General features: G+C 47.2%; 1 protein-coding gene across 2 annotated transcripts in view; it reads left to right on the top strand.

Annotated features, from left to right (window-relative positions):
* zmynd10 (zinc finger, MYND-type containing 10) overlaps positions 1-15,858 on the top strand; it is a 109,409-nt gene that overhangs the window by 60,867 nt on the left and 32,684 nt on the right. For both annotated transcript variants that reach the window (XM_038810739.1, XM_038810738.1), the window contains exons 7-8: positions 3,570-3,673; positions 6,795-6,967. In XM_038810739.1, the coding sequence (XP_038666667.1) occupies positions 3,570-3,673; positions 6,795-6,967 (277 nt within the window). The remainder of the gene's footprint in view (positions 1-3,569; positions 3,674-6,794; positions 6,968-15,858) is intronic.

Raw genomic sequence — 15,858 nt, 5'->3', positions numbered from 1 at the left:
TGGATGAACATCCTGCAGGAAAATGGACATGTGGCCGATGGGAGGGATGGGTCAGTCTGTATGGCATTTACAACTCATGTGTGACAGGTCGTCTAGGTAGGGCCGGTGGAACCACGCCTCTGCATCATATTCCAACCAGTAATGGGCAGCATGGTAGCATGGTGGTTAGCATAAATGCTTCACAGCTCCAGGGTCCCAGGTTCGGTTCTCGGCTGGGTCACTGTCTGTGCGGAGTCTGCACGTCCTCCCCGTGTGTGCGTGGGTTTCCTCCGGGTGCTCCGGTTTTCTCCCACAGTCCAAAGATGTGCGGGTTAGGTGGATTGGCCATGCTAAATTGCCCGTAGTGTCCTAAAAAGTAAGGTTAAGGGGGGGTTGTTGGGTTACGGGTATAGGGTGGATACGTGGGTTTGAGTAGGGTGATCATTGCTCGGCACAACATCGAGGGCCGAAAGGCCTGTTCTGTGCTGTACTGTTCTATGTTCTAGTACACCGGTGACAGATCTGTCGTTGGTCACTCCTGTGACCTCCAGGGCCTGTTCCTCGTAGGGGGTGAGGACTTTGATATATGGCACTCCGCAGTCCATCTGGGCCCTTTCCAGTCTGTTGTGAGCCAATTTCTGCGGGGACACAGATGGGGCATCATGAACTGCACCCGTCATTCATCGTGGGGTTCGGGCGAGGGTTTCGGTGGGGGGAGAGATGGAGCAGATGGAAGGGGGGATGGGGAGTATGGTGGTATGGGAGTATGGGGGGGATGGAGAGTACGGGGGGATGGGGAGTTTCAGACAGGATGGGGAATATTGGGAAGGGGGCCAGCGTGGGCGGCACTACTGGACATGGTCCGGGGCACAGAACGGTGCTGTGCGGGGGCGGTGCCAGGTGCACGCTCATTGGTTTGTGGGGGGAGGGGGGAGGGGGGGGGGGGTCGTTGGAGAGAGCCAGTGCCAAGCCACCGTGTGGTCCGGTGGAGGTCATCGACCTTACGGCACTGGATTCCAGTCCTGGTGATGCTCCTGAGCTGACGGTCGCTGCCACTTCCTCCCAGGCGGCACTGGCTGCCCTGTGGCTGACCCTTCGTGACCCTTGGGGGAACAGGGCATACCATCTCATTTTGACCGCATTCAACACTCTGGCCAGGTTGGCATCCCCGAATTGTGGGCTGGTCTCCTTAGTGGTATAGCTGCGAGCTGTGTGCAGTTGGCTGTGTAGGAGCGGTTTAAGTGTTGCTCTCCCTTGTTTGCAGGGGGCTGGTGAGCACGGTCCTGGCAGATCAGCCTGCGGGACAATCATTTGCCGCGTGAAGCAAGTGAGGCCTCGTTAAGTGGCCCAATAAATGTTTTATGGCAGTGACGGCCTCGCTGGGCCGAGCGCCAGGAAGCTAGCCGTAGTTCCCGCGTGCTACCACACTTAAGAAACATTTCCATTAAACCACTCCCTATGTGTATATAGCTTCATCGACCTCTCAGACCTGTGTGCTCCTCCAATTCTTGCCTATTGCTTATCTCTGATTTTCATAGCTCCACCAGTGACAATCTGGCCTACCTAGGCCCTGAGCTCTGGAATTCCCTTCCTAGAAACTTTGACTGCTCTTTTCGTATTTAGGATGCTCCTTAAAACTCCTAATATTTCCATATATGGCTCTGTGTTGATTTTTGTTTGATAATGCTCCTGTGAAGTGCCATGGGACATTTAATTATGCATGTTAGAGGTGGTATATTGCTGTATGTATAGATTTACTTCCGGCAATAATTTTAAATATCTGTAATTAAAGTGTAATTTTCTTCAGGGTGGTTTCCATGCCATTTTGAATAAAAGACAGGGAGTCACACACTTGAACATAACTCCTAAAATACATTACATAATCAGGAAATATCTAAAATGCTGAAATATGGCTGTGTATGCAGTCTGAAGTAATGGTTTCATTTTTAACATGCTGGTCACCTGGTGGAACACTGCGTGGACGCTGGTACAAATCTAAAGATAAATATTACAGTCATTAATTGGCACAAAAGTATTAGAATGTGGGCATTCAAGACTTGCCTGCAGTTCACTAGCTTTTTCCTGATTATTTGACTAGCTTCAATAGAAAAAAGAACTTGCATTTATTTAACACCTTTAATAGCCATACAACATCCCAAAGTACTTTACAGCCATTTAAGTTACTTCTGAAGTATAGCTTGTAAATTCCTCAGAGTGGCACTCTGTTGATTGCCATTCTGGGTGGACCTACCTGCATTGGAATTCAAAGCTCCTGATTCGCCCAAACTTCTTCACTCAGACTGGGTGAGAAAGGGGCAGGGAAGCAAGGCTGTATCGGCAAAGAGTAACTGGGGAATAGGGAAGAAAGGAACACACCCTTTTTAAAGCACTTGCTGCCGTAAAGGAGATGTTTAAAGGGACAATTTAAAGGGAGATGGTAAGCCTCAAAGATAAGTGGTTCAGACAACAGTGGGGGGCGGAAGGTGAGGGGGAGACTGGGAGGGAGGGGGGAATCGGGTATTGGGAGGTGGGGAGATCCGATCCAGTCAGAGGAGGGGCAAGTTGAAGTTGGGAGGGGAGGGAGGGTCCTCCCGGACCAGATGAGGTGGGAGGGTCGGACTGGGAGGGGGTGTCAGGACAGGCTGGACCGGGAGGGGGGACTCGTGTCGAGCCAGGATTTGGAGAGGAGTCCGGTTGGATTGGAACAGGGGGCATCTGGGTAGGGAAGTGGGGAGGGTTTGGTTGTGTCAGACCAGGACATGGGGATCAGGTCAGACTGAGGGGAGGGGTGCAGGTTGGGTCCAGTCAGACCAGGAGAAGGAGGGTCAGGTCAGGTTGGACCGGGAGGGGGTGGTCAGGTCAGGGATGAGAGTGGTATCGGGGATCCGTTTAGGGGTGGTGTTTGTGTAAGGTATCCCGTGTGAGGCTCAGTATAGGTGGTTAAATAGTTACTCGGGAGTTAGAAATGATTACTTCCTTCTAGCTCTTAAAGTAACTATCAGAGTAAAACTGGCCATAACCACCCAAAGTTAGTGATTTAATTTGATTCTATCAGATGGTTCCCAGCCCAGTGCAATTGTTAGCACTTCTGGACAATTGCCTGGTGAACCCTCACGTGAGAACTTCCTAGAGGGATTCCCAGCGCATCATTGCGGTACTCCCTAAATTTTGGGAAGTCCTGAGATTATGAGAGGTGCTATATAAAATCAAGTTTTCCTTTATATCAGTGCAAATGCTTTTCTTTTATTTTGAATCACCCAGTCAAATTCTGACAATACATGCCCAATTAGTTAGGTGAGTTTATGTGCTCATCTCTGGTTTTCAGTGTCTTTGCTGTCATGTTTGTCGTTATTGTGGTGCTCCGGTTGCTCCGGGTGCTCCGGTTTCCTCCCACAGTCCAAAGATGTGCGGGTTAGGTGGATTGGCCATGCTAAATTGCCCGTAGTGTAAGGTTAATGGGGGGATTGTTGGGTTACGGGTATACGGGTTACGTGGGTTTAAGTAGGGTCATCATTGCTTGGCACAACGTCGAGGGCCGAAGGGCCTGTTCTGTGCTGTACTGTTCTATTGTGCTTTTTTGTTATTTGCAGCCTGCCGCTGAGTGCCCAGACACGACTCCTGAACACGCACAATATCCCCTGTGTGCTGGTACACCTAATGGAATACTGCCCCTGGAGCCGAAACAATTCCAAAGGTATGTGTTCCTGACAATAGTTGCCACAAACTATTCATCTATTTTATAATAGGCATTCACACTGAATGTCCACATCCTTTGAACCTTTTGAAATGAGGAAAACACATAATATCAGATCATCTGCATAGGCTAAAACTAACAGACACTTTATTAACACAGAATGATATACTGGAGTAGCGAGATACGGTGAAATAAATAAATTATGATGTATGGCAGTGTTTTTCAAAGTGGGCATCGCGACCCGTGGGTGGGTCGCGGGCGTTGAAAAATGGGTCGCCAAAAATTATCCCTAACGATAGCCTGATCTTTTTTCCCATTTTCTCTCTGGGTATTTTTGCTGCCCTAAACTGATCTTGTTCAAAGAAAAACATGTACATTCATACAGTTAAACTTAATCCCTAGCCAATACACAAATACAGGGCGCGATTCTCCGCTACCCAGGCCGGGTGGGAGAATCGCGGGAGGGCCGCTCTGGCCACACCCCCCGATTCTCCCACCCACCCCCCAAAATGGGGTGTCGCGTTTTGCGACATGCCACTCGGAGAATCGCGGGTTGCCGTTTTTCACGGCGACCCGCGATTCTCTGGCCCGGATGGGCCGAGCCTGCCGTTCCCGACCTGTTCACGCCGGCGGCAACCACACCTGGTCGCTGACGGCGTGAACATGGCGCCAAAGGTTCGTTTGTGGCTTGTGGGGGGCGGAGAGGGGAGTGAGCACCACGGCCGTGCTCGGGAGGGGACTGGCCCGCGATCGGTGCCCACCAATTGTCGGGTCGGCGTCTCCAAGGGACGCACTCTTTCCCCTCCGCCGCCCCGCAAGATCAAGCCGCCAGCATTGGGGATTTTTGATGTGGAGTAATAGCTTAGTACTGCCTCATACAATTCAAGTTACCTGCACTTTATGAATAGAACATAGAACAGTACAGCATAGAACAGGCCCTTCGGCCCTCAATGTTGTGCCGAGCCATGATCACCCTACTCAAACCCACGTATCCACCCTATATCCGTAACCCAACAACCCCCCCCTTAACCTTACATTTATTAGGACACTACGGGCAATTTAGCATGGCCAATCCACCTAACCCGCACATCTTTGGACTGTGGGAGGAAACCGGAGCACCCGGAGGAAACCCACGCACACAGGGGGAGGACGTGCAGACTCCACACAGACAGTGACCCAGCCGGGAATCGAACCTGGGACCCTGGAGCTGTGAAGCATTTATGCTAACCAGCATGCTACCCTGCTGCCCTAAAAGGTAAGAATTGGGAGAGAGATGTATTTTTAAATGTTCAGTGAATGCTATTTAGAATGCGACTGAAGAAGCAGTATTGCCACTTCCCTGATCTGTGGACTCTGCCCAAGTCTCAAATTTCCCGCCAAGAAGGCAGCCTATAGTTTCAGAGTTTGAAGAGTATCATCATTACCTCACAATCCAACTTCTTGGGCGAGATTCTCCAGTAAAGGCTATGTTCCCACGCCGGCGTGAAAAGCGGCGCCAACCACTCCAGCATCAATGGTCCCGATAATGGTGAATGCTCCCCTTCCTAGGGGGCTAGGTTGGCGCCTTATTACAAGAAGAATTGAGGTGTTATGCTTCAGTTATATAGGGCATTGATGAGACTGTATATTGATTATTGTGTGCCGCTTTGGTCTCCTTATTTAAGGAAGGAGGTAGTTCAGAGGAGGTCTAAAAGCGTGAGCTTTTATTTTATGCAATCACTTTTGATGTGGCACCTTATCAAATGCCTTCTGGAAGCACAGCACATCTACAGATTCCCCTTTATCCACAGTGGATGTTGCTCCTTCAAGCAACTCCAATAAATTGTTTAAACATGACTTTCCTTTCACAAAACCATGCTGACTATTCCCGATTACATTGGGTTTCTCCAAGTGCCCAGTCATAACCTCCTAAATGATCAATTCTAACACCTTCCCCACGTCAGAAGTCACTCTAACTGGCTGGCTGATAGTTTCCTGTTTTCTGCCTCCTTAAATAGAGGAGTTACCAGGGGCTGGTTTAGCACAGTGGGCTAAAAGGCTGGCTTGCAATGCAGAACAATGCCAGCAGCGCGGGTTCAATTCCCGTACCAGCCTCCCGAACAGGCGCGGGAATGTGGTGACTAGGGGCTTTTCACAGTAACTACATTGAAACCTACTTGTGACAATAAGCGATTATTATTATTATATCGGCTACTTTCTAATCTGATGGAACGTTTCCAGAATGCAGCAAATTTTACCATTTACAAGTTTAATCCCTGTCATCGAGAAAATGTAGATGAAGGAATTGAGGGTTTGCAGACAGCATGAAGTGAAAGGCACACTAAATTGTGTAGATTGAAGCAGCACTTTACAAAGGGACAGGGAGATTAAATGATTAAGACAAAACTGTGGCAAATGGCACAATGCAGAGAAGTGTGAGGTCATCCATTTTGGATCAGAGAAAGACAAGTTGAAATATTTTCTCTATTGGTGAGAGACTAGGACTTGTGGTGAAGCAAAGGGATTTAGGTGTAAGTCGTTAAAATCCAGTGCACAGGTAAAATAAGTTGGAACTCAAAGTGTGGAAGTGGCCCTTCAGTTGAGCAGAGCCTTTATCAGATTACATTACAAAGCAGATTTAATACATTTGGCTTGTATTCCCTTGAGTTTGAAAGGTTCAACGTTAATCCTCCCCTTCTAAAACCATGTTGGCTGCTGTTGATTATACGAATACTGTACAGATAATTGATTCCATCATCTTAATGCAACACAAATATCCTTATTGCTTTTACCTATTGAATCATCTGGAAAAGTATTATTAATGTTGGTTCAACAAGTGAATCACAGATTAAACCACAAAATTATGTTTGCTAATTAGTCTGGTTCTGAAGGTGGTTTCACAATTGTTGTGGTTTTACAACCGAACAGGAATGAATACTTTAAAGTCATAGCTACTTTAGTGAAACAATGTCAGTTTTAGGATTGGAGATGAAGATTGCTTTTTTTTTTGTTTATTTGAACCAAATTGGCTCATTGAAAGCTAAACAGAAATGCCTTTATAAGGAGAATATTCTTTATTCTGTTGACCTAGAAATTAAGCTAGTCTGCTCAGTCTTCTTTGGGTCTGCTTGCATCCAAATAGGTGAACTGCAGAAGTATGCTGATGGCAAGTGGTACACAGTCCCCATTGAGGACAGGTTGAAAATAACCAAGCTAGACGGGCAGGTCTGGATTGCATTGTATAACCTGGTGCTGAAGCCTAACTGCCAACAGAAGTATGACTTCAACAACTTCAACAAGAACCAGTTGCTCAAGGTACAGCTTTTCAAATTTCTGTTTGTCAATATTGGTTAAAAAATAGACTACATTTTCCTGAGTGAAGAATTGGATTTATCAAAAGTTGCATCAAGTCACACTGAGTTCATTTTGCATTTTAAACCTCTGTAAACACATCTGGCCCCACTCTCACAATCGCAACTACTGGGAAATTTCTGCCACTGGCACTTAGAATAGAGCAATTAGAAAAGTCTGAGCTGATCAGCAGGAGAGTCCACATACGTTTGTGGTAGGTATGTCATGTCTGACTAAACTAGATGGAAACCTCTGAGGAAGTCTCTAATATAGTGGAAAAGGGAGTACCAATGGATGCTATCCCCGTATATGGGCTACCAAAGGGCATTTAATTAATGTTTTGTACAGGAGATTAGCAGCAAGTTATGAAATTGCGCAGAATTGGACGGAACTATGTGACATGGGTAGGAAACTGCATGGATATAAGTATAATAAAGCAACATAATCTGATTGGCAAGACCCATGGACTGTACAGAGCTCTCAGCTGTTCACCATATATACCAATAATTTTGGTGAAGAATTAGAGAATTATATATCCAAGTTTGTAACTGGTTCTAAGTTAACAAGTGCAGTAAGTTAGGAAAATGGGAGCAGGAAGTTACAACGGGACAGGTAGATAAAGTGAGTGGGGAAACAGTAGCAAATGCGGGTAAATGTATTTTGTTTATATTCATTTTGGGGATTTGGATGTCGCTCATTCAGCTGGCATTTATTGCCCATCCCTAGTTTCCCTTCAGAAGGTTGTGGTGAGTTGTGTTCTTGAACTGCTGCAGTTCTTGAGGTGTTGGTACACCCACTGTGCTTTAGGGAGGGAGTTCCAGGATGTTGTGATATATTTCCTAGTCAGGGTGGTGAGTGACTTGGAGGGGAACCTCCAGGTTGTGCTGCTCTTGTCCTTCTAGATGGGAGTGGTCATGGGTTTGGAAGGTGCTGGCTAAGGAGCCTTTGCAAGTTACTCCAGTGCATCTTGTAGATGGTACACATGGCTAACACTGTTTGTCGGAAGTGGTGGAGCGTTTGAATGTTTGTGGAAGGGGGAGCAATCAAGCGGGCTGCTTTGTCCTGGATGGTGTCGAGTTCCTTGAGTGTTGCTGGAACTGCACTAATCCAGGCAAAATGGCGAGTATTCCATTACATTCCTGACTTGTGCCTTGTAGATGGTTGTCAGGCTTTAGGGGATCAGAACATGAGTTACTCGCCATAAGATTCCTAGTCTTTGACCAGCTCTGGTAGCCACAGTATTAATATAGCTAGTTTGGTTCAATTTTTGATCAATGATAACCCCCAAGATGTTGATTGTGGGGGATTCAGCGATGGCAATACCATTGAATGTCAAGGGGCAATGGTTAGATCCTCTCTTGTAGGAGATGGTCATTGCCAGGCACTTGTGTGGCACAAATGTAACTTGCCACTTGTCAGCCCAAGCCTTGATATTGTCCAGGTCTTGCTGCATTTGGGCATGGACTGCTTCATTATCTGAGGAGTTGCAAATGGTGTTGATCATTGAGGAGTCATCTGCGAATATCCCCACTTCTGAACTTATAATGGAAGGGAGGTCATTGATGAAGCAGCTGAAGATGTTTGGGTCTAGGACACTACCCTGAGGAACTCCTCCAGTGATGTCCTGGAACTGAGATAATTAACCTCCAATCACCACAAACATCTTCCTTTCTGCCAGGTATGACTGCAACCAGCAGAAAGTTTCCCCCCAATTTCCATTGACTCCAGTCCTGCTAGGGCTCCTTGATGCCATATTCAGTCAAATGCTGCCTTGATGTCAAGGGCAGTCACTCTCACCTCTCCTCTGGCGTTCAGCTCTTTTGTCCATGTTTGAACCAAGGTTGTAATGAGGGCATGAGCTGAGTGACCCTGCAGAACCCAAACTGAGCGCTGGGAGCAGGTTATTGCTGAGTAAGTGCCACTTTATAACATTGTTGATGACTCCTTCCATCACTTTGCTGATGATGGAGAGTAGACTGATAAGGCAGTAATTGGCTGGGTTATATTTGTCCTGTTTCTTGTGTACAGGACACAATTTTCTACATTGCCGGTGTTGAAATCTACCATGGGGTTTAAGTGTAGTCTCGTATACACTTTAACTCAGTAGAAATTTAAGCTACATGTCTCGGGTGCAAAATGAAATCGTTTATTGTGTCTATTGATTATAATTGAGAGTTTGAAATCTTCTTGTGGTTACAAATCAAATATTCTCAATAAAGCCCCTGCCAGCCGAAGACTTTAAGAGATATAATTAACTTAGTGGCTTACAAGTAAATTGAACTTTCAAAATACAGAAATGGTTTATAGCTCAAAGCAAACAGTTTGCGCAGACTTAAGAGTTAGAATAGAAATATAGAAATACGAAATAAGGATAGCGAGTAGTTAGATAATTGATATGGAGTGATCCTGGAATGCAAATGGCTGCCCGGACCTCTATCTTTAAGGAAAATGTTGTCAGTCTGACTCCATCAATTCCTACTCTTGTAATGTGCTGATTGGCTTGGATGAGTCTCAAATGCATTTGATTGGATGGTTAGTTGTCAATCATCAATGGCAACACAGATGTGAATATGTTGCATCTTTGGGTGTTTCCTGTGTGTTGGAATGTGACTTACACTTTTTATCAGATCTGATTTCTGCTGACTGCTATACTATTCACATTCTGAACAATGGTAGATTCATGTTAACTTATGGTGCACATTTTGACCTGCATTGAATTGTTTCATTTGCTTCTAGTTAGACTGCAGATCAAATCCATGCTTTTATTATTGCAAGCTATTCACTTTTGTAATCTGAGGTTGTGTTTGCAGTCTTATGATGGAATTCATTAAAAAAAATGAATTTTGACATGGGCTTTAGTATTTACATCAAAATGGCTAAATCAGTAACCCTTTCACCTATCAGAAATAGCTGGTTTCCTTCAGCTGGGTAGAAACCAGTGTTGTAGTTGTACTGGAACAGCTTGTCTAGGGGTGCTGCAAGTTCTGGAGCCCAAATCCTCAGTAGTATTGCCGGAATATTGTCTGGGCACATAGCCATTGCAGAATCCAGTGTCTTTAGCCATCTCTAGATATCACGCGAAATGAATCCTATCGGTCGAAGACTGGCATCGGTGATGGTGGGGATTTCTGGAGGAGACTGAGTTGGATCATCCAGTCGGCACTTCTGGCTGAAGATGGTTGATAAAGCTTCAGCCTTGTCTTTTGCACAGATGCGCAGAGCTCCTCCATCATTGAGGATGGGGATATTTGTGGAGCCTCCTTGTCCAGAGCTGTTTAATTGTCTACTACCATTCAGGGCTGGACGTGGCAGGACTGCAGACCTTAGATCTGATGCGTTCGTTGTGGAATCACTTAGTTCTGTCTATAACTTGGTGCTTATGCTGTTTAGCACACAAATAGTTCGGTGTTGTAGCTTCACTGGAATGCCACCTCATTTTTAGGTATGCCGAGTGTTGCTCCTGGCATGCTCTCCTGCACTCTTCTCATCATTGAACCAGATTGATCTCCTGGCTTGATGGTAATGGTAGAGTGGGGGACATGCCGGGTCATCAGGTTGCAGATTGTGGTTGCGTACAATTCTGCTGCTGCTGATGGCTCATGGATGCCCAGTCTTGAGTTGCTAAATCTGTTCAAAGTTATCCCATTTGGCACAGTGGTAGTGCCACACAACGCGATGGAGGGTATCCTTGATGTGAAGACAGGACTTTGACTCCACAAGGACTATGCGGTGGTCACTTCTACCAATACTGCGACGGACAGATGCATCTGCAGCAGGCAGGTTGAGGATAAGGTCAACTATGTTTTCCCTCTTGTTGGTTCCCTCACGACCTGCTGCAGTCCCAGTCCAGCAGCTATGTTCTTTAGGATCCGGCCAGTTCAGTCTACCCAGTCACTCTTGGTGATGGACATTGAAGTCCTCCACCCAGAGCATATTCAGTGCACTTGCCACCCTCAGTAATTCCTCCACGTGGTATTCAATATGAATTAGTACTGATTCACCAGCTGATGGTAGGCAGCCCATGATAATCAACAGGAGGTTTCCATGCCCATGTTTAACCTGAAAACATGAGACTTCATGGGATCCAGAAATGGTTGAGGTCTCCCAGGACAATTCCCTCCCGACTGTATACCACTGTGCCGCCACCTCTGCTGGATCTGTCTTGCTGGTGAGACAGGACATATGCAGGAAATGGTATGGTATCGGGTTCATTGTCTGTAAGATATAATTCTGTGAGTATGGTTATGTCAGGCTGTTGCTTGACTAGTCTGTGACACAGTTCTCCTAACTTTGACGCAAGCCCTCAGAGGACTTTGGAGGGTTGGGTTTGCTGTTGTTGTTTCCAGTGTCTGGGTTGATGCCAGGTGATCCGTCCTGTTTCATTCCCTTTTCATGTTTTTGTAGTTGTTGAATACAACTGAGAGTCTTGCTAGACCATTTCAGAGGGCATTTAAGAGTCAACCACATTGGTGTGGAGCTGGGGTCACATGTAGACCAGACCAGGCAAGGGTGGCAGATTTCCTTCCCAAAGGGCATTAGTGAAGAGATGTTTTTTTACGCCAATGTCCATCATTCGATTTTTTTATTACAGATATTTTTTATTGAGATTAAATTCCATCATCTGCCATGGTGAGATTCGAATCCTGGTCCCCATATCATTACCTGGGTCTGTGGATTACTAGTCCAGTGACAATGCCACTATGCCACCGCCTCTGGTGGAAGGATTTTCATTTTGAATCAAAAAAGAGGAACCAGAATATTTTTTTTAAATATTTTTATTCTCCTCCTTTTTCACATTTTCTTCAAAATTTACACCCATCAACAAACAATTAACGGTAATGAATACAATGTCATTCCCCTTATCAACAACAACAATCCCATCCTCCCGCCAACCCCCAAACAACAGCCCACATGTCAACACAAACATCAAATAAAAAAGGAATCAGGAATCACCCATCGTCACCATCAACATACACAGTTCCCACCCCGCAATTGCTTCCCCCCCTAATGTTCGATGTCATCCAATTCTTGAAAGTGCATAACGAATAACGCCCATGAATTGTAGAACCCCTCCATCCTTCCCCTCAGTTCAAACTTCACCTTCTCAAGAGTTAAGAATCCCAGCAGGTCCCCCCGCCACGCCAGGGCACAGGGTGAAGAGGATGACCCCCTCCCCCCCGCAACGTTCACACACATCTTCTACCCCCTCAAAGAGCAGGCTCATCCTCGCCCTTGTGAGGTGTGCTCTATATACCACCCTCTGCTGTATCAGCCCCAACCTCACGCACAAGGTTGAGGCATTCACTCTCCGGAGCACCTCACATCAGGACCCCTCTTCCATACCCTCTCCCAACTCTTCCTCCCACTTTGCTTTGATCCCTTCCAGCGGTGTCTTCTCCTCTTCCAAATTAACCCCGTAAACTGCCGACATTATCCCCTTCTCCAGTCCTCCTGTCGTCAGCACCTCCTCCAGCAATGTGGAGGCTGGCTCCACGGGGAAGCTCTGTATCTCCTTCTTGGCAAAGTCTCGAACCTGCATGTAGCTGAACATTTCCCCCTGCTCCAACACATACTTCATTCCCAGCTCCTTCAGTCCTGCAAACCGACCCCCCAGAAACAAATCTATTAGTGTCCTAACTCCCTTCTCCTCCCATCTGTGAAAATTCCCATCCCACTTCCCTGGCTCAAACCTGTGATTCCCCCGAATCGGCATTTCCCTTGACCCTGCCCCCAATCTAAAGTGCTGATGCAACTGCCTCCACATTCTCAACGATGCTATTAGTACCGGGCTCCCTGAGTATTTCCCCGGGGCCATCGGGAGCGGCGTTGTTGCTAGCGCTTTCAATCCCGACCCCCAACACCAACTGTCCTCCACTGTGACCCACTGGGAATCCACTTCTCTGACGCAGCTCAGCATCTTCTCCATGTTCGCCACCCAGTAATAATACATCAGGTTCGGAAGACCCAACCCCCCTGACTGCCTTCCCCTCTGCAGCAGCACCTTTCGAACTCTAGCCGCTTCCCTCCCCATATGAATGAGGTAATCATTCCTTCAATCTCTCTTTTAAAAAAAAGCCTTTGGCAGAAAGATCAGCAGGCATTGGAAAATAAACAGAAATCGTGGCAACATACTCATTTTAATCGCCTGTACCTGACCCGCAAGCAACGGATGGAGATCATCCCACCTTGCCAGATCAGCTTTCACCCTTCCGACAAAACTAGAAATGTTGTACCTACAGAGCCCCCCCCCCCAACCAATCCCGAGCAATCTGCACCCCCAGATATCTAAAGTGAGTTCCTGCCCTATGGAATGGCAGGCCCCGCCACCCCTGCCTCACCCCCGGCCGAGTCCTCTCTGGTTCTTGGTTTAAACCATTAAAAATATTCTGGTTTGCATGGAGAGAAGGGCCTTAATGTGCTAATTTGCAAGAGGGTTTTGCATAAATTTGACTGGATTCCCGGGCCTGAATTTCACATTTGCCGGGCATGTGAAGTTGGCAAGATCATGTTGTCAACGTGATTTCAGGCTGGATGGTCAATTAGGGCCCAGCGTATAACATGTCCTTGGGTAGGCCAGAAGAAAGAGCCGAGGGTGCGTACGAGTTGAGCGCTTGGTCCAATGGGAACCCGTCGGGGGCTTTAAAAACTCTGCAAGAAGCAGCTGAAGGCTGCCAGAGGTTGTGGGAAAGGCTCCAGGAGCGTTCAACACAGGATCAAAGAAGAAAGTTTGTAGTGCTAGTAGTCACAGCATCCAGCAGGCACGGAAGGCAGGAGGGCAAGTCTGATGGTTTTCCTCCACCCGTTTAACAGACAGTACCTGGGCATCTTCATAAAGTAAGTCAGTGCCAGGTGTGATGTCCTCATGCCCACTATCACGGGGGGTGGCAGTGGCATTGTATTGTCACTGGACTAGGAAACCAGAGACCCTGGGTAATGTTCTGGGAACCCGGGTTCGAATCCCATCATGGCAGATGGCGATATTTGAATTCAATAAAAATCCGGAACTAAAAGCCTAAAAATGGCCATGAAACCATTATCAATTGTCACGAATATCCATCTGGTTCACTAATGCCCTTTAGGGAAGGAAACTGCCATCCTTACCTAGTCTGGCCTATATGTGACTCCAGCTCCACACCAATGTGGTTGACTCTTAAATGCCATGCGGGATGAGCAATAAATACTGGCCTAGCCAGCGACGCCCACACCCATGAACATTTTTTTTTAGAAAAGAGGAGGCTGCTGCATGCCACAAAGAAGGCATGGGCAGAGGTGGCCACCCAGGCCAGTGGGCACAACGTGGTGTGTCGAACGTGGATACAGTTTTATAAAAGGTTCAATGATCTGCGTTTGACAAGGATGAGTATAGAGATGGCATGGTATTTTGTGAAGTTAAGTATTTGGATGACTGTTCCTCATCACCCTCAAGGGTGTAAAAGTTTGTTTGCCAACTTGCACTGAAGCCTTCGCTTGATTTTGTTGTAATGGCCTGAATATGTGTGTTGGTTTGTGTAGGTGCAGGAGGGTGCAGGGCTTTTGAATTTCAGTGCATAGGCTGTGGTTGCAATTTGGGATCTTGGGTTTGTGCATCACAAATATCAGAGGCAACGAGTTTGGCAAGAATTGGAATCAATGCCTAGTATTCTAGCTGAAGGTACACATTATCAAGGCCTTCCGGGTGTGGCTACCTCCTTGAAGGTTTGTGACATCTGCCTCCACGTTCTCACGATGTGCCTCCCTGGGCTCCTCATCTAATCTCTAAGCAGATTCATCCTCCGCAGCATCTGGAACTGCCTTGTGATGCTCTGCCTCCCCCCATGCCAGAGCCAGATGGCAAAGCACAGTAGGCAATCACTGTAACAACATGTGTTCTGAAGGATATGCAGTGCTGCGCCTGATCAGTCCAGGCATTTGACCCGCACCTTCAGCAGAACAATGGTCCTCTCTACCACTGCCCTTGTGGATACATGACTCCTGTTGATCTTCCCCTCTGCCTCTGTTCTTCGGTGGCATAGTAGGGCCACAAATCACCTGTACAGGGGATAGCCCATGTCATCCAGGAGCTATCCATCTAAATGAGCCGCAGCAACAAACAGCCTTGGCACCTGTGAATGTTGCAGGAAATAAGCATCATGTGAGCTACTACAGTAATGGGAACAGACTTGCAAGATCTATGTCTTGTGGTCTCAGATGATCTGAATGTTGAATGGAACCACTTCCAGTTCACAAAGGCTCCCGGTTCACCTGTAGATGCCTTGATGACCATATAGAATAGAATAGAACAGTACAGCACAGAACAGGCCCTTCGGCCCTCGATGTTGTGCCGAGCAATGATCACCCTACTTAAACCCACGTAACCCGTATACCCGTAACCCAACAATCCCCCCATTAACCTTACACTACGGGCAATTTAGCATGGCCAATCCACCTAACCCGCACATCTTTGGACTGTGGGAGGAAACCGGAGCACCCGGAGGAAACCCACGCACACACGGGGAGGACGTGCAGACTCCACACAGACAGTGACCCAGCCTGGAATCGAACCTGGGACCCTGGAGCTGTGAAGCATTGATGCTAACCACCATGCTACCGTGAGCGACTACAGTCGCTGGCACTCTGGATCAGGGGGAGCCTGCAATCACCGCAAAGCCTCAGGCTCACTCAGGCTGGCTGACCTCGTCCATCCGGTAATAGATGGACACAATCACACATCAGTAACAAGCTTGAATCAACTGTAGGCAGCAGATTGCGACACACTGCACCATTCCCCCACTGCCACCTAGAAATAACCAGTGGCGCTGAGGTTGAGGACCACTATGAACTTCAGAGCCAATGGCATAGGGTGGCCTCCCACACGG

The sequence above is a fragment of the Scyliorhinus canicula genome, chromosome 11 (genome assembly GCF_902713615.1).
Source record: "Scyliorhinus canicula chromosome 11, sScyCan1.1, whole genome shotgun sequence".
NCBI classification, from domain to species: Eukaryota; Metazoa; Chordata; class Chondrichthyes; order Carcharhiniformes; family Scyliorhinidae; genus Scyliorhinus; species Scyliorhinus canicula.
The sequence above is the reverse complement of the archived record's forward strand: the minus strand, read 5'-3'. Positions and strand labels throughout refer to the sequence as shown.